Source organism: Pongo pygmaeus, chromosome 19, assembly GCF_028885625.2.
Source record: "Pongo pygmaeus isolate AG05252 chromosome 19, NHGRI_mPonPyg2-v2.0_pri, whole genome shotgun sequence".
Taxonomy (NCBI): Eukaryota; Metazoa; Chordata; class Mammalia; order Primates; family Hominidae; genus Pongo; species Pongo pygmaeus.
The window spans coordinates 75,515,459-75,541,697 of record NC_072392.2 but is presented as its reverse complement, the minus strand read 5'-3'; the positions used below and the strand labels follow the sequence as shown (position 1 = coordinate 75,541,697).

The 26,239-nt window shown below is 47.1% G+C and overlaps 1 protein-coding gene, 1 long non-coding RNA gene and 1 other non-coding gene across 3 annotated transcripts in view; 2 read left to right on the top strand and 1 right to left on the bottom strand.

The window, feature by feature from the left end:
- Nucleotides 1-774: 774 nt before the first annotated feature.
- Nucleotides 775-21,456, bottom strand: LOC134738740 (uncharacterized). Its single transcript, XR_010124713.1, has 3 exons — nucleotides 20,673-21,456; nucleotides 7,595-7,721; nucleotides 775-3,115 (listed from the first exon to the last, which is right to left on the bottom strand). It is a non-coding gene; the product is annotated as an uncharacterized LOC134738740 (long non-coding RNA).
- On the top strand, nucleotides 3,746-3,807 carry LOC129018480 (U7 small nuclear RNA). Its single transcript, XR_008495302.1, has one exon. It is a non-coding gene; the product is annotated as a U7 small nuclear RNA (small nuclear RNA).
- Nucleotides 20,680-26,239, top strand: part of CAVIN1 (caveolae associated protein 1) — a 20,731-nt gene continuing 15,171 nt past the window's right edge. The window contains exon 1 of the mRNA XM_054457605.2: nucleotides 20,680-21,318. Coding sequence (XP_054313580.1) covers nucleotides 20,848-21,318 — 471 coding nt within the window. The 5' untranslated portion in view covers nucleotides 20,680-20,847. The remainder of the gene's footprint in view (nucleotides 21,319-26,239) is intronic.

The window sequence follows — 26,239 nt, the reverse complement described above, 5'->3', positions numbered from 1 at the left end:
ATATCAATAATCTGTTTTGTTTTGTGTTTGAGACAGAGTCTTGCTCTGTTGCCCAGGCTGGAGTGCAATGGCACGATCTCAGCTCACTGCAACCTCTGCCTCCCGGGTTCAAGCAATACTCCTGCCTCAGCCTCCTGAGTAGCTGAGATTATAGGCATGCACCACCATGGCCCGCTAATATTTGTTTTTTGTTTTGTTTTGTTTTTGAGACAGAGTCTCACTCTGTCACCCATGCAGGAGTGCAGTGGCATGATCTTAGCTCACTAAAACCTCCACCTCCTGTGTTCAAGCGATTCTCCTGCTTCAGCCTCCCAAGTAGCTGGCACTATAGGCGCCCGCCACCACACCTGGCTAATTTTTTGTATTTTTAGTAGAGACAGGGTTTCATCGTGTTAGCCAAGATGGTCTCAATCTCCTGTCCTCGTGATCCGCCCGCCTCGGCCTCCCAAAGTGTTGGGATTACAGGCATGAGCCACCGTCCCCGGCCAATAATGCTCATATTTTTATTAGAGGAGGGATTTTGCCATGTTGGCCAGGCTGGCCTCGAATGCCTGACCTCTGGTCAATAATCTGTTTTCCTAAAAAGATTCATGGTGAAGATATGGAGAAATCGGAACCCCCATTCACTACTGGTGAAGATGTAAAATGGGGCAACTACTTTGGAAAATAGTCTGGCAATTTCTTGAAAGTCTTATCATAGAGTTACCATATAATCCAACAATTCCACTCCTAGGTATACACTTAAGAGAAATAAAAACCAAATGTCCACAGAAAAACGTGTACACAAATGTTCATAACAGCATTATACACAATAGCCCAAAATTGGAAACAACCCAGATGTTCAACAATGGATGAATGGATAAAGAAAATGTAGTACAGCCACACAATGAGATGTTACTCAGCAATAAAAAGGGATGAAGTAATGATACATGTTACAACATAAACCTTGAAAACATACCAAGTGAAAGAAGTCAGTCAAAAAAGACCACATATATGATTGCATTTATATGATATGTCTAGAGTAGACAAATCTATAGAGGCAAAAAGTAGATTATTAATGCCTAGGGCTGGGGTGATGGGGAGAATGGAACGTGATGGCTAAAGGGCATGGGGTTTCTTGGCCAGACACAGTGGCTCACACCTGTAATCTCAGCATTTTGGGAGGCTGAGGCAGGAGGATGGCTTGAGCCCAGGAGTTCAAGACTAGCCTGGGCAACATAGTGACACCCAGTCTCAACAAAAAAGAATAAATATTGTTTTAAAGAAAAAATAATAAAGTCAAAAAAGTGAAAAAAATAATAAAAGGGCATGGGGTTTCTTTTCAGGGTGATTTTTTAAAGTTCTGAATTTATTTATTTTTTTTTTTTTGAGACAGGGTCTCACTTTGTCACCCAGGCTGGCGTGCAGTGGCATCATCACAGCTCACTACAGCCTTGACTTCCTGGGCTTAAGCGAGCCTCCCACCTCAACCTCCCAAGTAGCTGGGACTACAGGTACTGGGACTCCCGAGTAGCTGGGACTATAGTTTATGCACAGAATTTGAGCCTCCCTCTCTGTGGCTCTTATTTTGATAGGATTTCCTCCCATTATTTCCACCTGCTGGGGTTGCCCTGAACAATTCAAGCTTTAAAACTGCGGGGTTTGGGTTTTTGTTGTTTTGTTTTTGTTGATGTTGTTGTCGTTTTAAGAGATAAGATCTCGGGCACAGTGGTTCACGCCTGTAATCCCAGCACTTTGGGAGGCTGAAACCGGCAGATCACCTGAGGTCAGGAGTTCAAGACCAGCCCGGGAAGCATGGTGAAACCCTGTCTCTACTAAAAATAGCTGTAGTCCCAGCTACTCAGGAGACCGAGGCAGGAGAATCACTTGAACCCGGGAAGCAGAGGTTGCTGGGAGGCAGAGGTTGCTGTGAGCTGAGATCACGCCACTGTACTCCAGCCTGAGCAGCAGAGTGAAACTCTGTCTCAAAAAAAAAAAAAAAGAGATGAGGTCTTACTGTGTTGCCTGGATGGGAATACAGTGGGTATTCACAGGCACAATCTTAGTGCTCTACAGCCTTGAACTCCTGGGCTCAGGGTTTCCTCCCACGTCAGCCTTCTGAGTAGGTGGGACTACAGGCGCACACCACTACCCCCAGCTTTGTTTTAACCACTCACTTTGCAGACTTTGGACTTCCCTTAGACTAAAAGCTGTAAAACATGGGAAACCCATTCAGTCCTCTTCTCTTCCAGGTATCCACCTCTGTGCAGTATATTCCTCCTGTTGTTTGCTAATGCCTTCAGGTAGTTTTTGTTTGTTTGTTCTTTAATATTTTGCTCTCAGTATATCGTTCTTATTTACAGAAGACTTGGTATGATGGGAATTACTCAGCCATAATTGGAAATGGAACTTCCTCCTGTGTTTTTTGACATATTCCCATCATTTTGCTGGGGTGTTGAGGGTGGCAGGGGACTTCCTTAATTTCTATCACAACAGGATATTTTAAGCTTAGCTTATACTTTCCCTGTTCCAGCCCTAAAGTCATCCATTTCTCTAAGTTGTTTCTTTGTTGTGAGGAACAATATTTAGAAACCAAGATCTTGGTACCAAGCTTGCTCATTGTTACATTGTGTTATTGCTTCTAAGCCTTCAACACACAGAGGCCAAACCTCTAGCTCTTATCTCTACAGATGTATATGAAATTATGGGTTTATACTGATGCCTCTAACGCCAGTTCCACCCATCTAAGATTCCTTTGTATTCCCTAATTTGTATTTAAATCTACTTTTTTCCTGCAATGAGAACTCTAGCTTCCACCTTCTTTTATATGTCATTTGCTTAATTCTATAATATGTACAATATAATTTCATAATTGCTATTCCCATACCACTTCTCCTTCAGTACAGTCTTGTTGTTCATTTGTAACATGAGTTAATTTCTGCTTTCATTCAGTTTAGGGTCTCCTCCAATCTTGAGGATTTCATTTATTGAATTTATCATTTTATTTCCAAATATTCTATTTTCAGGCCAGGCATGGTGGCTCACACCTGTAATCCCAGCGATTTGGGAGGCTGGGTCAGGAAGATCACTTGAGCTCAAGATTTTGAGACCAGCCTGGGACACACAGTTCCTGTTTCTGCAAAAGAAAAAAAGAAGAAAAGGAAAAAAAAGTATATATATGTTCTATTTTCAAAACTGCTGAATCTTTTGTTATAATAGCTTTATTGAGATATAATTCATATACCATACAACTCACCCATTTAAAGCATACAAGTCAACAATTTTTAATACTCACAGAATTGTGCAACCATAGCCACAATTAATTTTAGAACTTTCCATTCGGGTGCAGTGGCTCCTGCCTGTAATCCCAGAACTTTGGGAGGCCAACTTGGGCAGATCACCTGAGGTCAGGAGTTCAAGACCAGCCTGGCAAACATGGTGAAACTCCATCTCTACAAAAATACAAAAATTAGCCGGGCATAATGGCGGGTGCCTGTAATCCTACCTACTCGGGAGGCTGAGGCAGAAGAATCACCTTAACTGGGGAGGTGGAGGTTGTAGTGAGCCAAGATCACGCCATTGCACTCCAGCCTGGGCGACAGAGTGGGACTCCATCTCAAAAAAAAAAAAGAAAGAAAAGAAAAGAAACCTCAGCAGAGGAGGAAAAACTGTAAAAAAAAAAAAGAAAAAAAAAGAATTTTGTGCATAGAAATTGAAAATTTGGAAATGAAAATTTCAGACTAAAAATTAAAATGTCAAAGAAATCAAGTATTACAGGTCTTTTAGAATCTGTCTAGCAGGTTTTCCAGTTTTTACCAGAAAACTCTCCAAAATTTTTTTTTTTAAATAGTCCGGGCATAGTGGTTCACACTTGTAATCCCAACAGTTGGGGAGGCCAAGGCAGGAGGATTGCTTGAGCCCAGGAATTTGAGACCAGCCTGGGAGATCCTGTCTCTACAAAAAAAAAAAATCCTGTCTCTACCAAAAAAAAAAAAAAAAAACCCCACAAAAAAATTAGTCAGGTAAGGTGGCATGTACTTGTAGTCCTAGCTAATTGGGAGGCTGAGGTGGGAGGATTGCTGAGCCCAGGAGGTTGAGGCTGCAGTGAGCCATGTTCATGGCACAGCATTCCAGCCTGGGCGACAAGTGAGACTTTGTCTCAAGAAAATAAATAAGAGCTGGGCACAGTGGCTGTAATCCCAGCACTTTGGGAGGCCAAGGAGAGAAGATCACTTGAGATCAGGAGTTTGAGACTAGCCTGGCCAACATGGTGAAACCCTGTCTCTACTAAAAATACAAAAATTAGCTGGGCATGGTGGTGTGCACCTGTAATCCCAGCTACTCAGGAGGCTGAGGCAGGAGAATTGCTTGAACCCGGGAGGCAGAGGTTGCAGTCAGCCGAGATTGTGCCACTGCACTCCAGCCTGGGGGACAGAGCGAGACTCCATCTCAAATAAATAAATAAATAAGGCCAGGTGAGGTGGTTCATGTCTGTAATCCCAGCACTTTGGGAGGCTGAGGCAGGAGGATCACTTGGGCCCAGGGGTTTTATTTATTGTTTTAATTTAATTTAATTTAATTAATTTATTTTTGCCATGGAGTCTCCTCTGTTGCCCAGGCTGGAGTGCAGTGGCACCATCTAGGCTTACTACAACCTTTGCCTCCCAGGCTCAAGTGATTCTGTTGCCTCAGCCTCCTGAGTAGCTGGGACTGCAGGTGTGCACTGCCACACTTGGCTAGTTTTTGTATTTTTAGTAGAGATGGGGTTTCACCAATGTTGCCTAGGCTGGTCTCTCCTGGCCTTAAGTGATCTGCCCACCTCAGCCTCCCAAAATGCTGGGATTACAGGCTTGAGCCACAGCACCCGGCCTGAGCCCAGAGGTTCTAGACCAGCCTGAGCAACATACCAAAACCTCATCTCTCTCTCTCGCTCTCTTTCTCTCTCCATGTATATATATATTTAGCCAGGGGTGGTGGCGCTTGCCTATAATCCCAGCTAATTGGGAGACCAAGGTGGGAGAATCACTTGAAACTAGGATGCAGAGGTTGCAGTGAGCCGAGATCGTGCCTCTACACTTTAGCCTGTGCAACAAAGCGAGACTCCATCTCAAAAAAAAAAAAGATAACCTGACACTGGAAAAGTCTGGCAGATACCACCTTAACTAATGATCAAGGCTAACATCACCAGTAATGGGGAAATCAAAATTGTGTATCACCTGACAGGATGCAATGAGAGCACAGTGTCCCTTTCATGCTATTCCTGCCAAAGATAATACATATCCTAAATCTAATCATGAGGAAACATCAGACAAGACCAAATTGAGCAACATTGTGCAGATTAACTGTCCTATGATCATCAAAAGTGTCAAGGTTATGAAAGCCAAAGAAAGAATATTTCCCTGACTGAAGGAGACTAAAGCGATGCAGTAACTGCTAAGCATTACGTCTAATTGGATCATTTATGCATAAAAGACATTATCGGGATAAATGATGAAATTTTATCAGCTGCTGAGGATTAATTTCCTGATATTGATTATTGTATTATGGTTACAAAATGTATGTTGTCTATGTGGTTATGTATGTGTGTTTGGAGAAAATACACACTAAAGTATTTGGGGGTGATAAAACTTGTCAGGTTGTCAACTTACTTGCAAATAGTTCATGAAGAAATAATACTTTTGTACTTTAAAAACAATTCTGAGCCAGGAGCGGTGGCTCATGCCTGTAATCCCAGCGCTTTGGGAGGCTGAGGCGGGCAGATTGCCTGAGCTCAGCAGTTCACGACCAGCCTGGGCAACACGGTGAAACCCTGTCTCTACCAAAATACAAAAAAATTAGCCAGATGTGGCAGCATGCACCTGTAATCCCAGCTACTCAGGAGGCTGAGGCAGGAGAATTGCTTGAACCCGGGAGGCAGAGGTTGCAGTGAGCCAAGATCACTGCACTCCAGCCTGGGCGACAAAGCAAGACATCATGTCAAAAAAAAAAAAAAAACAAAAAAACTGTAAATTTAAAATAATTTAAATGTTTTAAAAGTGAATTTTTTGGCCGGGCACAGTGGCTCATGCCTGTAATCCTAGCACTTTGGGAGGCCGAGGTGGGCAGATCACCTGAGGTCAGGAGTTCGAGACCAGCCTAGCCAGCATGACAAAACCCTATCCCTACTAAAAATACAAAAAGTAGCTGGGCGTGGTGATGGGCGCCTATAATCCCAGCTACTTGGGAGGCTGAGGCAGGAGAATTGCTTGAACCAGGAGGTGGAGGTTGCATTAAGCCGAGATTGTGCCACTTCACTTCAGCCTGGGCAAAAGAGCAAAACTCCGTCTCAAAAAATAAAATAAATAAATAAAAATAAAAGTGAATTTTTTTTCCAGATAGCCACTTCAATTTTGATTACTCTTATCCTTGAGCTGCTAAACATTGATTGATATATTTTATATCCATTTGTATTGGATATAATTTGCTTATTTGGGAATTCTTCTTCTACTTCTTAACATTTATTTCCTCAATGAGATTTTTTTTTTTTGAGACAGAGTCTCGCTCTGTCGCCCAGGCTGGAGTGCAGTGACTCGATCTTGGCCACTGCAACCTCCGTCTCACAGGTTCAAGTGATTGTCCTGCCTCAGCCTCCCAAGTAGCTGGGATTACAGGCGTGTACCACCGCACCTGGCTAATTTTTGTGTTTTTAGTAGAGACAGGGTTTCACCATGTTGGCCAGGCTGGTCTCGAACTCCTGACCTCAAGCAATCCACCTGCCTCGGCCTCCCAGAGTGCTGGGATTACAGGCGTGAGTCACCACGCCTGGCCTTTTTTTTGCGACGGAGTCTCACTCTGTCACTCAGGCTGGAGTACAGTGGCATGATCTTGGCTTACTGCAACCTCTGCCTCCCAGGTTCAAGCAACCTTTTCCTGCCTTGGCCTCCCGAGTAGCTAGGATTACAGGCGCGCTCCACCATGCCCAGCTAATTTTTGTATTTTTAGTAAAGACGGGATTTTGCCATGTTGCCTAGGCTGGTCTCAAACTCCTGACCTCAAATGATCTGCCTGCCTCGGCCTCCCAAAGTGCTGGGATTACAGGCATGAGCTACTGCGCGCGGCCCTCATTGAGATTTTTAAACACCCAAAGAATACAGATTATGCTTTTGTTTCTCTTGTATTAATATTCCTTTGTGGTCTCAAGTAGCCACTCTTAGCCACTTGTAAACACTAAAGGGTTTGGAGCATATGAATAATCTGAATAGCTCAGTTGCCTCTTTCAATTTAAGCCCATGGAAAAACCGTTTAAATCATCTCCCTTAAGTCATATGATGCATCCGTGGACTACATCTGTGCTGATTGCTCTTTCATACCAATCAGAGGCCCCTGGGATTCATAGGAATACGTGTCTCCATGGAAAAATGAGTCACTCCACCAACACACAGCTGGACTCTCACACTCAGAGCACAATAGAAATGTGGAAATCTAAGTGAAGCACAAGAAATCTGTAACTGAACAAGAGTTTACACTCTTCCTGTTCTGTTAGGTTGTGAAATGGAAACACCGTTTCCTGGGAAAAGGGCCAGATTCCACAAATGAAATGGTTTTGCTTTAATATGCACAGCTACTAAAAACTTACTGCGTTTACTGAGAGTGGCTTGTTTGAAAGCTCTGGTCTTGGTTCCAACTGGAAAGTTGAAAGGAAGGGGCTCTTCTCTTGTGCAACAAAATAGGTTTAACAGAAACAGTCTCTTTGAACACGAGTTCTGAATTGGTTCAAGTGAGAGAAAAGGAAAAGGGTCATGCACATTATTTGCCACACATTGTGTATCAAACATTTTGATATGTCCCTTTACAGATGTGAACACATTTCATCCTTAAAACAACCTTAGTATTTTTTATTATGGGAAACTTCAGGCGGGGCTTGGTGGCTCACGTCTGTAATACCAGCACTTTGGAAGGGTGAGGCGGGCAGATCACTTGAGGTAAGGAGTTCGAGACCAGCCTGGCCAACATGGTGAAACCCTGTCTCTAATAAAAATACTAATAAGCCGGGCGTGGTGGTGGGCGCCTGTAATCCTAGCTACTCGGGAGGCTGTGGCAGGAGAATCGCTTGAACCCAGGTGTTGGAGGTTGCAGTGAGCCGAGATTGTGCCACTGCACTCCAGCCTGGGAGACAGAGCAAGACCCTGTCCAAAAAATACAATACAATACAATACAATACAATAATACAATACAATACAATACAATACAATACAATACAATGGTGTAGTATTGGCATATAACCTAATGCACATCCTCTCATATACTTTAAATCATCTCTAGCTTACTTAGGCCTAATACAATGCCCACACATCACTTCATTTTTGTGGATTCAACACAGTAGTTGGCAAATTCATATTTTGCTTTTTGGAATTTTGTGGAAATTTTTCCTAATAATTTCTATCCACAGTTGGTTGAATCCGTGGGTGTGGAACCTAAGGATACAGAAGGCAGAGACGGGATAATGAATCCCTATGTACATATCACCCAGCTTCAACCATAATCAACAAATAGTCCAGCTTGTTTCATTTATATCCCATCTACTTCCGCCAGAATTATTGTGAATCAAATCTTAGATGTGATATCATATCATCTGTAAATACTTCAGTATATATCTCAAAAATGTATGAATTTTTAAAAAACATAACCACAATGCTGCTATCATACTTAAATTTTTTTTTTTTTGAGATAGGGTCTCACTCTGTCGCTCAGGCTGGAGTGCAGTGGCACAAGCCCAGCTCATTGCAGCCTCAACCTCCCAGGCTCAAGCCATTCTCCTGCCTCAAAAAAAAAATAAATACAAAGATTAATGAGTGGGTTGAGTTGTTACTTTGATATAATAATTATAGAGTTCCCCACAATTTTCTGCCTAATAGTTTTAGCGGGCATTAATGATCATTAGCTCATTTTTTCACTAGAGGCTACAAAATAGTGACATTCTAAATCCATCATTCCTTCTTTATTTATGAGCTGAAAATATTTTATAAATAAGCGCTTTCCTTCACCCAACCGCTATTTGGTTACACAGAGGTACAATCCAAACAGAAAAGGTAAGATTTTTTTTTTTTTTTTTGGAACAGAGTTTCACTCTAGTCCACCAGGCTAGAGTGCAATGGAGCGATCTCGGCTCACTGCAACCTCTGCCTCCTGGGCTCAAGTGATTCTCCTGCCTCAGTCTCCCAAATAGCTGGGATTACAGGTGTGCACAAGCACACCTGGCTAATTTTGGTATTTTTAGTAGACATGAGGTTTCACCATGTTGGCCAGGCTGGTCTTGAACTCCTGACCTCAAGTGATCCACTTGCCTTGGCCTCCCACCGTGTTAGGATTACAGGCGTGAGTTACTTCACCCGGCCAGAAAAGGTAGGATTAATGCTTCATTGATTCCCTTTATTTGCCAGTTTGTTTGTTTGTTTGAGACAGAGTCTCACTTTGTTGCCCAGGCTGGAGTGCAGTGGCGTGATCTCAGCTCACTGCAACCTCTACCTCTCGGGTTCAAGCAGTTTTCCTGCCTCAGCCTCCCGAGTAGCTGGGACTACAGGCATGCGCCACCACACCCGGCTAGTTTTTGTATTTTTTGGTAGAGACAGGGTTTCACCATGTTGGCCAGGCTGATCTCGAACTCCTGACCTCAAATGATCCGCCTGGCTCGGCCTCCCAAAGTGCTGGGATTACAGGCGTGAGCCACTGTGCCTAGCCAAAGTTGTAATATTTTAGACTCCTCCTTCTCCTTCAGTGTCTACAAGTACTCATTCATCAAGCCCTAATGGTTTTCATGCTATAGCGCTCACCCAACAGCCCTCTCTCTGTGCCCCGTATTGCTCTAGTTCAAATGATCATCTTCTCCTGCTGGGACTATTGCAGTAGTCTCCTGTTAGATCTCCTTTTTTCTAGTTCCAGCCCCTTCCAAACTATCATTTACAGTTTTTCAAATCAATTTTCATTCTAAAATGCATTATGAATTGGAAGGAAAAGGTTGGAGACACAGAGACAAACTAGGAAAGTACAGTAACAATGCAGCCATCAGCTGATAACAACAGGATCAGAGCGACAGTCACAGAAATGGGAATTACAGGGGAGTGATAATGAAGGAAAGAAGGCAGGACTTGGGATTTCATTTGCTTTAGTAGATGAGAGAAAGAGAGGAGATAAATATAATTCTAAGGTTGAAGTCTCTGGTGATTGATAGGACGGTCCCACCATCAACAGAAATAAGCCAAGAAGCATTCTAGTTTTTGAGGAAAGATATTTGGTTTAGGCTGGGCACGGTGGCTCACGCCTGTAATCCCAGCACTTTGGGAGGCTGAGGTGGGTGGATTACGAGGTCAGGAGTTCGAGACCAGCCTGACCAACATGGTGAAACCCCGTCTCTACTAAAAATACAAAAATTAGCCGGATGTGGTCATGCGCACCTGTAATCCCAGCTACTCAGGAGGCTTAAGCAGGAGAATTGCTTGAACCCAGGGGGCAGAGGTTGCAGTGAGCCGAGATTGTGCCACTGTACTCCAGCCTGGGTGACAGAGCAAGACTCCGTCTAAAAAAAAAAAATTAGCCAGTCGTGACCAGTAGTCCAAGCTACTTGGGAGGCTGAGGAAGGAGGATGGCTAGAGACCAGTAGTTTGAGGTTGCAGTGAGCCATGATTGTGCCACTGCACACCAGCTTGGGCAACAGGGAGACTGTCTCTTAAAAAAACAAAAAAATGGAAACAACTCAAACGTCCATCAGCTGATGAATAGATAAACAGCATGGGGCATATTTATACAATGGAATATAGCCATAAAGAGGAATGAAGCATTGATACATGCTACAACATAGATCAACCTTGAAAACATGCTAAGTAAAAGAAGCCAGACACAAAAGGCTACAAATTGTATGATTCCATTCATATGAAGTGCTCAGAACAGGAAAATCTATAGAGACTTAAAACTTCCTGGTTGCTAGGGGACAGGGGAAGAGAGGAGTGGGGAGTGACAGCTAATGGGTATGGGGTAACAGTGGTGAATTTCACCTGAGCCCTGTGCTCTTGGAAAGCATCCAAGGTTAAAGGAATTCCCTATGTTTTTGTTTACTGCCGAGAACCACTCTTCCCCATGTGACTTGCAGATGACCCCCATTGTTTACCTATGACAGGAACAGACACAGAACTTCAAATTCTTATTCTCTGCCTCATGAATGACCAGCTAAACTGGTTTTCCCAACACTGATCACAATGAACAAAATGCTCATTAAACAAATTTTGTTGGTTCAGCGTGGTGGCTCACGCCTGTAATCTCAGCACTTTGGGAGGCCAAGGTGGGCAGATCACCTGAGGTCAGGAGTTCAAGGCCAGCCTGGCCAACATGGTGAAACCCGTTTCTACAAAAATACAAAAATTAGCCGGGCATGATGGCGTGTGTCTGTAATCCCAGCTACTCAGGAGGCTGAAGTGGCAGAATCACTTGAACCCGGGAGGCGGAGGTTGCAGTGAGCCGAGATCACGCCACTGTACTCCAGCCTGGGTGACAGAGTGAGACTCCGTCTCAAAAATAAATAAATAAATAAAAGGCTGGGCTCGGTGGCTTAAGCCTGTAATCTGAAGTTGGGACTTTGAGACCAGACTGACCAACATGGAGAAACCCTGTCTCTACTAAAAATACAAAAAATTAGCCGGGCATGGTGGCGCATGCCTGTAATCCCAGCTACTCGGGAGGCTGAGGTAGGAGAATCTCTTAAACCTGGGAGGCGGAGGTTGCTGTGAGCCAAGATAGCGCCAGTGCACTCCAACCTGGGCAAGAAGAGCGAAACTCCATTTAAAAAAAATAATAATAACACATTTTGTTTAAGCTTTTCTTCTTCCTCCAGGCCCTGAACTCTGGCCCACCCTCATTGAGCCTGAGCCAGCACACAATCCCTCCTGAGGATACCCTGACCTCAGGGTAAAACATTCTCTGATCTATTCTCTCATCAGGCCACTTTCCTCCTATTCTCTACACCTGGTTCTTTCTAGCTTTACTCCTCTCTATAAAAGGAAAAAGGTCTGGCCCTTAAGACATTTGCAGACCTTATGGGCAGGTCTGGCCCTTAAGACATTTGCAGACCTTATGGGCAGATCCTTCTCCCTATTGCAATAGATTCCCTCCCCGTATTGCAACAGTCCTTTTCCCCTCCTTGCAAACATTCTTTAGAATAAAGTCTCCCTTTAGTGTTTTTTCTTTGTCAAGGGCTTTTTGGGGGCTGATGAAAGCTGATTCTTGCACAACTTTGTGAATATGGTAAAATCTATTCAATTGTATGCTTTAGGTGAATTGTGTGGTATGTGAATTCTACCTCAATAAAGTTATATTGTTTAACCTTTCAAAGCAGTATTAAAAGCTTTTTTTTTTTGTCCAAATGTACCAGTTTATGCTTGTAATCCCAACACTTTGAGAAGCCGAGCCTAGGAGTTTGAAACCAGCCTGGGAAACAGCAAGATCCCATCTCTACAACAATTTTTGAAAATTAGCTGGGTACAGTGGCTCATGCCTGTAACCCCAGCACTTTGGAAGGCTGAGGCGGGTGGATCGCTTGAGCTCAGGAGTTTGAGACCAGCCTGGAGAACATAGTGAGACCTTGTCTCTACAAAAATACAAAAGTAAGTCAGGTGTGGTGGTGCATGCCTGTAGTCCCAGCTACTTGGGAGGCTGAGGTAGGAGGATTGCTTGAGCCTGGGAGGTTGAGGCTGCAGTAAGCTGTGATCATGCCACTGCACTCCAGCCTGGGCAACAGAAGAAGACCTTGTTTCAATATAAATAAATAAATAAATAAATAAATAAATAAATAAATAAATAAAGCTATTTAAAAAAAGAAAATGAAAGGAAGAAAAAATAAGCTAGCAAATGGGACAAGAAGTAAATAAAAATAGTACAGTGTCCAAGGCTAAGAGGGAAGAATCTCAAAGATAAATTGGTCAGCAGTGCCAAATCAGAGTTCAAATAAAATTAGAAAAGGAGGCTGGGTGTGGTGGCTCATGCCTGTAATCCCAACAGTTTGAAGGCAAAGGCAGGAGCTTAGGAGTTTGAGACCAGCCTGGGCAACAACATAAAAAAAAAGAAAGAAAGAAAGAAAGAAAAGAAAAGGAGAAATAATTGGTGGAATCTAGGGTTTCTTAGTTTTGCTTTTTTTTTGAGACAGGTTCTCACTCTGTCACCCAGGCTGGAGTGCAGTGGTGCAATCTTGGCTCACTGCAGCCTCTGCCCCCTGGGCTCAAGCAATCCTCCCACCTCAGCCTCCCGAGTTGCTGGGACCACAGGCACACGCTGCCATGCCTGGCTAATTTTTGTATTTTTAGTAGAGACGGGGTTTTACCACTTTGCCCAGGCTGGTAAAACCATATGTATTTTGCTTTATTTTCTGCAGCCCCCTTCTCCTGTTTTTTTGTATTTTCTGTTTTGTTAGCTTGAATCACTGCTTCTCTGAAACTAAAATTCCCACTCCACAGCAAAAGTGCTGGTTGTGTCCTTTGGATGGTTTCTAGCACCAAACTATGCATAAATTAGCACTTAATAAATAATTTTGACTGTTTTCTGGTTCAGGGAAGTTACCCTATATATTAATATTCGAAGGCAAAGAAAGGAAGGGATTTTGAGGAAGAGAAATATACAAATATTATAGGCATTTTTCATATATGTATATCAGAGAGACAAGAATAGTGCCTACAAAGCTGGCAAAAAAAAAAAAAAAAAATCACTGTTGTTTGTGGCAGCTGTGAGCCAGCTGCTGAGGGCTAGCCTCCCATGTGAGACGGTTGTCCCAATGTGAAGACACATCATTCGTCTCAACTGTTTATTATTAACAAAACACACAGTCTCCCTGGGATCTCTCCCAGCACAGATCCAAAACTGAACAGAACATATTACATTTTACACCCTTTGCTGGATCTCCCTAAATGTAAACTGATAAGACTCATGGCAGAACCACGATAAGAGGAGATGAGCAGTGCTTGGCTATTCCCCAGTGCCCTTTCACACTGCATGATACTGGGTTTGGGAGGGGGTCCTTTCCCCCTCCTTTGTACCTACCCTCACCTGTGAACCCTTCCCCACTCTTCCTGAAAGTAGTGACTGCTTTCCCTATGCTGGCAGGGAGCTTTCAGCTGTGTCAGACACTATGCATCCGGCCGGGTGCAGTGGTTCACACCTGCAATCCCAGCACTTTGGGAGGCCGAGGTGAACAGATCGCTTGAGCCCAGGAGTTCAAGAGTGGCCTGGGAAATGTGGCAAAACCCCATCTCTACAAAAAAAAAAAAAAAAAAAAATTTAGCCAGGTGTAGTGGCATATAGCTGTAGTCCCAACTACACGGGAGGCTGATAGGAGGCTCACCTGAGCTCAGGAAGTCGAGGCTGCAACAAGCCGAGATCGCACCACTGCACTCAAGCCTGGGCAACAGAATGTGACCTTATCTTTAAAAAAAAAAAAAAAAAATGCTGGGGGCGGCCAGGCATGGTGGCTCATGCCTGTAATCCCAGCACTTTGGGAGGCCAAGGCGGGTGGATCACCTGAGATCAGGTGTTTGAGACCAGCCTGGCCAACATGGTAAAACCCCATCTCTATTCAAAATACAAAAATTAGCTGGGCATGGTGCTGTGTGCCTGTAATCCCAGCTACTCAGGAGGCTGAGGCAGGAGAATCACTTGAATCCGGGAGGCGGAGGTTGCAGTGGGCCGAGATCGCGCCACTGCACTCCAGTCTGGCGACAGAGCGACACTCCGTCTCAAAAAAAAAAAAAAAAAAAAAAAGGCCGGGTGCAGTGGCTCACGCCTATAATCCCAACACTTTGGGAAGCCGAAGCAGGCGGGTCACCTGAGATCAGGAGTTCAAGACCAGCCATGGCGAACATGGCAAAACCCCAACTCTACAAAAATTAGCCAGATGTGGTGGTGGGTGCCTGTGATCCCAGGTACTTGGGAAGCTGAGGGAGGAGAATCTGGGGGGCAGAGGTTGCAGTGAGCTGAGATGGTGCCACCGTACTCCAGCCTGGGCAACAGTGAGACTCCGTCTCAAAAAAAAAAAAAAAAAAAACGGACTAGACTTGATTTATCCTCATTAAAGTCCCTAGCCCAGTAACTGGCTGGAGTTAAGTAGTCATGTTTTATTGAACAAGTGGATGGATGGAAGAATACGATAGAGCACACTGTGAGATACTAGCTGCTGACATGTTGCATCCTGGTGTCCTTTTTCTGGGCCAAAGGGATTGTTTGCTTTGACCTCACTATCCCTTTTATGGATGCTGTCTCAGTGGCTGAAAGCACACAATGGAACAGTGTGCCTTTCAGCAAGCAAATAGAGTGAGCACTGGAAAATGCAAACCAACAACCCTGAATGCAGGCAATGGCATGCTGAATGCAGTTACAAATGAAGAGAAACTGCTTATTTTCACTGGAATGGAGTGAAATGCTCTGGAAAGGACTGCTCTGCTCCAGTTTGCGGCATGTGTGCTGGTAGAGCTAGTACACTGAGCCTCAGCATGCCCCCTGTTGGACTTAGCTGGCATTTAGTAAGAAAAAGAATGATGTGAGAGAAACTTGTTGATGCAGATTTTTCTCCAACATAGGGATGCAGGGGTAGGGCCCTTTTACAGAAATCATCCATTAAGGAGGCATTAAATGAGTCAGAGATGTATTCACTGGACTACCCCTGGGACATAACTTGACTCATCCACAAATTCTGACATTCCTGTTTGAAGAAGTGGTATAGAAATACTTTCCTGATGAGGCTGGGCACAGTGGCCCATTCCTATAATCCCAGCACTTCAGGAGGCCAAGACGGGAGGATCACTTGAGCCCAGGAGTTCAAGACCAGCCTAGGCAACATGGCAAAACCCCATGGCTGGGACTCTGTCTCTACAAGAAATATAAAAATTAGCCAGGTGTGGTGGTGTGTACCTGTGGTCCCAGCTACTCTGGAGGCTGAGTTGGGAGGATTGCTTGAGCCCAGGAGTTCGAGGCTGCAGTAAGCCCTGATTGAGCGACTGCACTCCAGCCTAGGCAATAGAACGAGATCCTGCCTCAAAAGCAAAAAACAAAAACAAAAAAATCCCACTTGTCTTCAGCAACTCCTCCCCCATGAGATTTAAATTGTAATCTGTAAATGTCCATTGATAGGGAACTGGTTAAACAAATATAGTAGATGTATACATTGGAAAACAAGGCAGTTCTACATGTACTGATATGGAACTATCCATAAAACATATTAATAACTGAAAACAGGAAAGTGCTGAAATATATATATGTGTGTATATATATATGATCATATATGCAGAAATAGTCTATAGAAGATTCCACAAGAGAATAGTAATAATAGGCTGAGCATGGTGGCTCACACCTGTAATCCCAGCACTTTGGGAGGCCAAGATGGGTGGATCATCTGAGGTCAGGAGTTCGAGACCAGCCTCGCCAACATGGTAAAACTCCTTCTCTACTAAAAATACAAAAATTAGCCAGGTGTGGTGGCACATGCCTGTAATCTCAGCTACTTGGGAGGCTGAGGCATGAGAATCACTTGAACCCGGGAGGCAGAGGTTGCAGTGAGCCAAGATGGTGCCACTGTACTCTAGTCTGGGCAACAAGAGCAAAACTCCACCCCCCCCAAAAAAAAAAAAAAAAGAGAGAGAATATAGTAATAATTGATGTCTCCTGGAAAAGAAACTAGTTGCTGGGATAGAGATAAAACTTCTTAGAGGCCGGGTGCTGTGGCTCATGCCTGTAATCCCAGCCCCTTGGGAGGCCGAGGCGGGTGGATCACCTGATGTCAGGAGTTCGAGACCAGGCTGACCAACCTGGTGAAACCCCGTCTCTACTAAAAGTACAAAAAATTAGCTGGGCGAGGCCAGGCGCAGTGGCTCACGCCTGTAATCCCAGCACTTTGGGAGGCCGAGGTGGGCGGATCACAAGGTCAGAAGATTGAGACCATCCTGGCTAGCACGGTGAAACCCCGTCTCTACTAAAAATACAAAACATTAGCCAGGTGTGGTGGCGGGCACCTGTAGTCCCAGCTACTTGGGAGGCTGAGGCAGGAGAATGGTGTGAACGTGGGAGGCAGAGCTTGCAGTGAGCCGAGATCATGCCATTGCACTCCAGCCTGGGCAACAGAGCAAGACTCCATCTCAAAAAAAAAAAAAATTAGCTGGGCATGGGGGCACATGCCTGTAATCCCAGCTACTTGGGAGGCTGAGGCAGGAGAATCGCTTGAACCCGGGAGGTGGAGGTTGCAGTGAGCCGAGATTGTGCCATTGCACTCTAGCCTGGGTGACAGAGAGAGACTTCATCTCAAAAAAAAAAAAAAAAAAAAAAAGGATAATCATCATCATCATCATCATCTAAGGATCTTATGGGACATTTAAGAAATGAAGGTCCTATAAGGTTCTCTACTGTCACTCCTCTTTTTTCCAAAAGCTTTTTCAATCCTTAGTAGAAGGAATTTAAATTACTTTAATACATTTCTCCTAAATTCTAAAATAAGTCGGTAATCTGCCAGTTCTAGCAGTTATATGTGTATATATGATCTTATATACTAGCTTAATTCTACTTGAGCCTCAAATGAGAAAGCCATTTGTTTGTGAGAAAACAGTTATTGAAGTGTGGCACTTCAGGTGGCACACCTGTAGTCCAAGCTACTTGAGAGGGTGAGGTGGGAGGATCACTTGAGTCCAGGAGGTCAAGACTGCAGTGAGCTGTGATTGTGCCACTGCACTCAGCCTGCATGACAGAGCAAGACCTTGTCTCAAAAAAAAAAAAAAAAAAAGTTGGAAAAAACAGAAAGCCGAAGTGGCTCACGCCTGTATTCCTAGCATTTTGGGAGGCCAAGGCAAGTGGATCTCTTGAGCCTAGGTGTTTGAGACCAGCGTGGGCAACATGGTGAAACTCCATTTCTACAAAAAATACAAAACTTAGCCGGGTGTGGTGGTGTGCGCTTATAGTCACAGCTATTTGGGAGGCTGAGGTGGGAGGATCACCTGAACCCGGGAGTTTGAGTCTGCAGGGTCAACAGAGTGAGACTCTGTCTTAAAAAAAAAAAAAATGGTGAGGCACAGTGGCTCATGCCTGTAATCCCAGCACTTTGGGAGGCCAAGGTGGGTGGATCACGAGCTCAAGAGATTGAGACCATCCTGCCCAACATGGTGAAACCCCGTGTCTACTAAAAATAGAAAAAAAAATTAGCTGGGTGTGGTGGTGCGTGCCTGTAGTCCCAGCTACTCGGGAGGCTGAGGCAGAAGAATCACTTGAACCTAGGAGGCAGAGGGTGCAGTAAGCCGAGATTGCACCACTACACTCCAGCCTGGCGAGAGAGTGAGACTCCATCTCAAAAAAAAAGGGAAAAAAAGAGGTTACCAGTATCTTGCCTTTCTAGTAGAAACAGTACTTCAGGATAACCTGATAAACAGCCCTAGTTGATGGCTCCATTTTCTATGAGAATTTCAGCTAACAAATATGGTGTTGTAAACCCTTAAAAAACCCTACAATGTTGTTAGGGCACTAACCCAGTCCCTGCACTGTCGGTCTCCTTTCTGAGTTGGTGGGTTCTCTGTCTGGATTGAGGAGACCCTGGGTCCCCATAGACCAGTTTTTCACTCTTCCTAATGATAATGGATACCGCACTAGAAGTGACCTTTTGCCAGGACCATCATCCAGCCAGCTGGGGAAACCCAAGTGTGGTTTCCTAAGCAGGGAAAAGGGTTGCCGCTTTTCTGTGGGAAAGGGAGCTGGTGCCACTCCAGAGACTCACAGCACCAGTGCTGTGCTAGACAGCAAAATGGGGGAGGATAGGCAGCCTCCCTATTTCTGGACTTTCTGCACTAAGGACCCTCCTTGGGCCTGCTCAGAATTGCCTGCTCCCTTGTACCCAGCATGGATGAAAATATGCTTTGGTTAATCTTCCGAAACAGCACATAGGGGTTGGGGAATGGCCGTGGGTGCCTGTCTCCCTGCCCCAGTGGAAGCAGAAGGTGGAAAGAGCATGAAAGCAGGAGTCCAGACCTGGGTTCAAGTGCCAATGCCAACACTAACCTGCGAGTGATCTCTGGCAAGCCACCTGTCTTCTGCAGGCTTTCCTTTTCCTGTCTGTCAAATGAGGGGGTGGGATTTGATGGTATCTCCGATGGCTTACTGTTAGTTAGTCCCTGGAATCTTGAAAGAGAAATGGACTCCTAGATCCTGCTCACTGAGATTGGTGTCAGCTGCCTCTCAGGGGGCGGTGGGAGGGGGAACACAAGGAAAGGTGAGTTTTAGAGAGAGGTGAGAGGTGGGTTTTTGGGGTTTTTTGTTTTGTTTTGTTTTTGAGACAGAGTCTCACTCTGTCTGCACTCAGGCTGGAGTGCAGTGGCACGAATCTCAGCTCATTGCAACCTCTGCCCCCGGGGTTCAAGTGATTCTCCTGCCTCAGCCTCCCGAATAGCTGGAATTACAGGCATGCGCCACCATGCCTGGCTAATTTTGTGTTTTTAGTAGAGATGGGGTTTCTTTATGTTGGTCAGGCTGAGGTCAAACTCCCGACCTCAGGTGATCCACCCACCTCTGCCTCCCAAAATGCAGGGATTACAGGAATGAGCCACCGCGCCCGGCCTAATTTTTGTATTTGTAACAGAGACAGCGTTTCACCATCTTGGCCAGGCTGGTCTTGAACTCCTGACCTCGTGATCCACCCGCCTGGGCCTCCCAAAGTGCTGGGATTACAGCAAGAGCCACCGCGCCTGGCCTAAGAGAGGTGGGCTTTTAAAAAGGGCTTTACACCAGGCGCGGTGGCTCCCAGCACTTTGGGAGGCTGAAACCAGCAGATCACTTGAGCTCAGGAGTTCGAGACCAGCCTGGTCAAAATAGTGTAGACCCCCGTCTCTAAAAAAATAAAAATTGAAAAAAGTAAAAATTGAAAAAAATTAGCTGGGCGTGGTGGCAAGCACCTATAGTCTCACCTACTCAGGAGGCTGAAGTGGGAGGATTGCTTGAGCCCAGGAGGTCGAGGCGGCAGTGAATTGTGATCGGACCGCTGCACTCCAGCCTGGGTGACAGAGTGACACCCTGTCTCAAAAAGGGCGGTTGGGAGGTGGGCTTTATTTTCCGTTTGATTGCTCATCTTAATTCTACTCTTTTAGGGCAATTCTAAAAGGAACTTAGAGGAGCTTCGCAGCCCTTCACCACCACCGTGACCCCAAGTACCTTCTCTTTCTCCCCCCCACAAACAACCCCCTAAGCTTACCCCTGAGTTAGTAACCTGGTTGGGGTTGGTGATGAGGAAATCCGAGAGGCCTCTTAGAAAATATTGTAAAGGGCAAGGGTCCTTTTGCGCTCAAAAACTAGGTAAAGGCAAATACAAGATTTTGCCCATAATTTCAGAATCTCCTGCTCCACCCGACTCCCAGATCTTGAGGATTTTCGGATGAGCAATTCAAGTGAGAGGGAACAGAGAGCAACACTCTTAGAACCTGATTCCGTTCCTCAGCTCGCATTCCTCCGCCCGTCCCGCTCCCGCAGCCAGCGGAGGCCCTAGTCTCCCGCTCCAACTATTCCAACCATCCCGGGAAGGGTGGGGCGCTCGGCTCTTGGGTCCCCCTCCGCCGCCCCGCCTCGTCGATCTCCCCTTCTGCCCCGGTCCCTCCCTTTCTGGGGTGGGGCCAGCCAATCAGCGATCAGACTCCGGAGTTTGGCCGGGGAGCCGCGGAGCTCACCGATCCCCCGCCCAGCAGTTCTGGCCGCTGTCCCGGTGCGCACGGACGTGGCTCGAGTTTCCTCTGCTCTCCGCTCTCTCCCGCTCGCTCTCCCCCCTTCCGCTTCTGCTTCTCTCCGGGTCTCCCGCTCCAGCTCCAGCTCCACCCGGCCGGCCCCGCACGGCTCCGGGTAGCCATGGAGGACCCCACGCTCTACATTGTCGAGCGGCCGCTTCCCGGGTACTCCGACGCCGAGGCCCCGGAGCCTTCTTCCGCTGGGGCTCAGGCGGCGGAGGAGCCGTCGGGGGCCGGTTCAGAAGAGCTGATCAAGTCGGACCAGGTGAACGGCGTGCTGGTGCTGAGCCTCCTGGACAAAATCATCGGGGCCGTAGACCAGATCCAGCTGACCCAAGCACAGCTGGAGGAGCGGCAGGCGGAGATGGAGGGCGCAGTGCAGAGCATCCAGGGCGAGCTGAGCAAGCTGGGCAAGGCGCACGCTACCACGAGCAATACGGTGAGCAAGCTGCTGGAGAAGGTGCGCAAGGTCAGCGTCAACGTGAAGACCGTGCGCGGCAGCCTGGAGCGCCAGGCGGGGCAGATCAAGAAGCTGGAGGTCAACGAGGCCGAGCTGCTGCGGCGCCGCAACTTTAAAGTCATGATCTACCAGGTGAGCCCACGGGGCGGAAGGCGCCCAGAGCTCCCGCGCCCGGCCCGCGTCCCCTGCCTGGGAGTTGGGGTGGGAAGACCTGCCCGTGGCGCTGCTCCCCTCCCAGCCTGGCCCGGGCGCCCGGGAGATCCACCCTCCTTCCGGCGAGCGCGGCTAGGGTGGGGTTGGGTGGGGTGGGATGGGGTGGAGGGAGCGGCGGACTCCTGGGGCGCGTAGAGGGGAGCGCTCTGCACCTCCCACCTCCCCACTCAGATCCTTCCCTCCGGTCCCAAACTTGTAGCAGAACCGAATTAGCGGGTGGACTCGAAGACGCTGCCCCTCGCAGACCGCTCCTTCCCTAATTGGCTCTGTCAAACTTCTTCCTACTTGGGGGAAGTTTCTAGGAAAGTCAGGGGTCCCTGGCGATCGTTGGGGTCCGCTGTAAGCGGACACTGGCTGCGGGGCCCGGGCCTGGGGCCTCCGCGCCTGCGGGCCTGATATAGCGGGTGATTCAGGGCTCAGGCACGCAACAGCGGGGGCTGTGCCAAGCGGGGAACGCGACCGCCAACCTCCTCCCCCGACCCTGCGCCCCCGCGCCCCCGCATCGGCCTCGGCGGCCCATCCCTGTCCCCTCGCTGCTCTCTGCTCCTGGCCACCAGGCATTTTCAGGCCCTTGAGGACACCCTCACCCGCGGCGCGCGGGCACCCTGGGCCTCCTGGAAGCGGGCGGGGCTGGGCGGGGAAGAGTGGGCGTCAGGAGTGCAAGAGGGGCTGGTGGAGTGCGTGGACAGCCCCTGCGGGGTCCGGCGGTCTGGGCGCAGTCTGGGCGAGGTGAATCACCCCGCATGCCTGCGGGGGCGGGGGCCGGGCGCAGCAGCGCAGCCAGCGGGAGGAGGCTGGCGCCCCCACCCCCCGGCTCCGCCCGGGGCCACTTGTTGCTTTCTTTGCACCTCTCCCCATTCCTCCCACTTGGATAAAAATGTAGCTTTTGGATCATACCCCCAATAAACCTGGGAGTCTCGGGTTTCTATGCTGCTCCTCTCCACGCCGCCTCCGCAGTGCCATCGGGGATGAGATTTTGGGCTGGGCGGGAAGTGTTCCAGCCTGGCTCCTCCCTGCCTCCCAAAGGCCTGCTGATGCTCCTAACCCCAGGAAGGCGGGATCGTGTGAGGCAGGGGGGTTAGTTTATGCTCCCCTCTCCCCTTCCTCTCCCTGCTGAAGGGAATGGAAAGAAAGGGAAGACTGGATTTCCCACACCCTCCAAGTTAGAAGACCCCTTTCCGGGAGTTGTGGCTCTGCTGACTGCTCGGGGCCTGGTCCAGCCGGGTTCTGAGTGACCATCTGGGGTGAGGTGAGGGGGTCCTTGGCTTGGTTTCCCCAGGAGGAGTTAAGATAGATGCAAATCAGGACGAGTATCTGGGAAGAGTAGAGACAGAAAGGTGGGTCAGCTGGTACCTATCTGAGGTGGTGGGACAGAGGCAGAAATGGCACTTGTCCCCCTCCCCACCCTTACCCGCGGATGACAGACTCCTCCCAGGAGGCATATACGTGGCTTTTAAAAAGCTTTACTTCCCCTACTTAAGCACTATTTGGATAGAAAATGTTTGCCCAGAGCTATTTCCACTTAGTCTAACTGCTTGAAGGACGCAGCATGAGAGGGGGGCTTTTGACGTTTTTTAAGAGACCTGCTTAGTACTGGGGACACTGAGAGGAGCGGAACAAGACAGGGGTCTGGGACAGCAAGCCAGCTCTATATTTCCTCCAGAGCCTGGTGTGGCCGAGGGCCACCATGAAGAGCTCGAGGCGTGACCCTTCTCACTCTAACTGTCCCAGACCATGGAACCTGGGAAAAGTCTTGGCCTCGAGGTAAACTTCCCTATGCCAGAGATGGAGATTCTGAGAGAAGAAGGAAAGGTATGGAGGGAGAAAGACTTCTCTGCAGAGGCCACTGGCATCCCTCTGTTCCGCCCTCTCCAGCAATCTGCAGGGATATGTCTATATTTTAGGGGGTGGGAGGGAATGTGTTCTAATCACAGGTGGCTTCAAATGCATATGCACTAAACCAAGGCCAGTGGGGGACAGAGAGTTGAGGTAATAAGAGGAGCTCAAATGGAGTCCCAAACCCACAGAAGGAATAACTAAGAACTAAAATGGTCCCAACCTGGGGAGGACTTCAGACGTAAGGAAAAGATTCCAGCAAATGGGGTGAGGCTTGGGAAAGCAGAACTTCCCTGAGCTGCAGAGCAGATGTTCCAGGTGGGGACCCGGCTGCTGGAGGAAAGCAGAGGCTGCTCCTGCTCTTCCCAGAGGTCTGCAGGCCTGAGAAGGGAAGGAGGTAAAAATAGCTCTGTGCCTTGGCAGGCCTATTAGGGAAGATTGGGGGCAGCAGCATTTATGGTAAAGTCCGGCTGAAGGGGGAGGATGCTTGGGTGGCCAGGCAAAGAGACAGAGATTGGGAGAAAGTTTCCTGGGATGGTGTGAATTCTCTGGAGGGGCCATAGGGGAAGGGATGCTGTATTCCCCCACTACAGGGGTGGGAGGTGATGATGTGGCAGTGGGGGCGGGGCAGAGGAGAACACCAAGGAATGGGAAGGCCCCGTTGTGGGATGGAGACATCTGGCCTTCCATACCCTATTCCTGGGGAGAAAAGGAGGGAATCCCTTGTATGGCCCCACCCCATATTCAGGGAACTTCCAGACTTAATGATTTCACAGCTTAAGTTTGCGTTTGAACACACACACACACACACACGAAATTTAGCACCTCCCACCCCAAGATATCACAGCCCTCATCTTAAACTCACTTCTGAGTCATTACTGCCCTTCTCTGGCATTTCCTTCCCTGTCTCCCAAACAAAACAGTTTGACATCGCATTCTATCAGGCGACACTTAGCTAGCAACAGCTAGTAAATGAGAGAAGTGAATTCTACTAGTTATAGGAGTTAGTGGACTGAGGGCTGCAGGACGATCAGGCCAGATTGTGAACATAAAGGCAGTTGCTCTAAAATACCATGCAGAGGCCGGGCTAGGTGGCTCGTGCCTGTAATCCCAGCACTTTAGGAGGCTGAGGCAGGTGGATCACTTGAGGTCAGTAGTTCGAGACCAGCCTGGCCAACATGGTGAAACCCCTCTCTACTAAAAATACAAAAATTAGCTGGGCATGGTGGTAAGCACCTGTAATCCTGGTTACTCGGGAGGCTGAGGCAGAAGAATGGCTTGAACCTGGGAGGCGGAGGTTGCAGTGAGCCGAGATCGTGTTACTGCACTCCAGCCTGGGCAACAGAGTGAGACTCCATCTCAAAAAAAATAATAATAATAATAATAATAATAACAATAAATAAAATAAAATGCCATGCAGATGAGTGGAGCTATGATCATTAAAGAGCCAATTCTTCCAGGCAACAATTTGTTTTTTGGGGTTTTTTGGTTTTGTTTTTCAGACAAGGTCTCACTCTGTTGCCCAAGCTGGAGTGCAGTGACACAGTCATATCTTACTGCAGTCTTGAACTCTTGGGCTCAAGTGATCCTCCTGGTTCAGCCTCCCGAGTAGCTAGGACTACAGGTGCCTACCACCATGCCCGGGAAATTGTTTTTTTTTTCATATTTGTAGAGTCCGGGGTCTCACTTAGTTGCCCAGGCTGATCTCAAACTCCTGGGTTCAAACAGTTCTCCTGCCTGGGCCTCCCAAATTGCTGAGACTATAGGCATGAGCTACCACATGCATCCAGTTTGCTTATTTTTAAACTTAAAAAGGCTCTATTTTTAATTACTATGGATACATAATAGTTGTACATATTTTTGGAGTACATGTGACATTTCGAGACAAGTATGCAATGTATAATGATCAAATCAGGGTAATTAGAGTATCCGTCATATCAAGCATTTATCATTTCCTTGTGTTAGGAACAACCTAATTCCACTCCTTTAATTATTTTGAAATATGCAATAATTTCTGTTAACTCTATCACCCTATTGTGCTAGTGAACATTAGATCTTATTCCTTCTATCTAACTATATTTTTGTACCCATTAACCATCCCTCCAGGCAACAATTTGGAGAGTAGGGCTCTTTTAGATCCAGAAAGCGGAGATAAAATGGAAATACAGGGCTGGGCGCGGTGGCTCATGCCTGTAATCCCAACACTTTAGGAGGCCGAGGTGGGTGGATCACCTGAGGTGGGGAGTTCGAGACCAGCCTGACCAACATGGAGAAACCCCGTCTCTACTAAAAATACAAAATTAGCCAGGCGTGGTGGTGCATGCCTGTAATCCCAGCTACTCAGGAGGCTGAGGCAGGAGAATCACTTGAACCCAGGAGGCAGCAGAGGTTGCGGTGAGCCGAGATCGCGCCATTGCACTCCAGCCTGGGCAACAAGAGCGAAACTCGGTCTCAAAAAAAAAAAAGAAATACAGTCATGCATTGCTTAATGACTGGAATATGTTCAGAGAAATGCAGTGTTAGGCCATTTCCTCACTGTGTGAACATAAACGTAAACTTTACATAAACCTAAACAGTATAGCCTACTGCACACCTAGGCTATATGATACAGCCTATTGCTCCTAAGCTACAAACCTATACAGCATGTTAATGTACTGAATACTGTAGGCAACTATAACACAATGGTAAGTATTTGTGTATCTAAATGTGTCTAAACATAGAAAAGGTGCAATAGCCCTGGCACGGTAGCTCACACCTGTAATCTCAGCACTTTGGGAGGCCGAGGCAGGTAGATCACTTGAGGTCAGGAGTTAGAGACTAGCCTGGCCAACGTGGTGAAACCCCATCTCTAAATAAAAATACAAAAATTAGGTGGGTGTGGTGGTGGGTGCCTGTAATCCCAGCTACTTGGGAGGCTGAGGCAGGGGAATCGTTTGAACCTGGGAGACGGAGGTTGCACCTGGACAAAAGAGCAAGACTCTTGTCTCAAAAAAATAGTATAGTA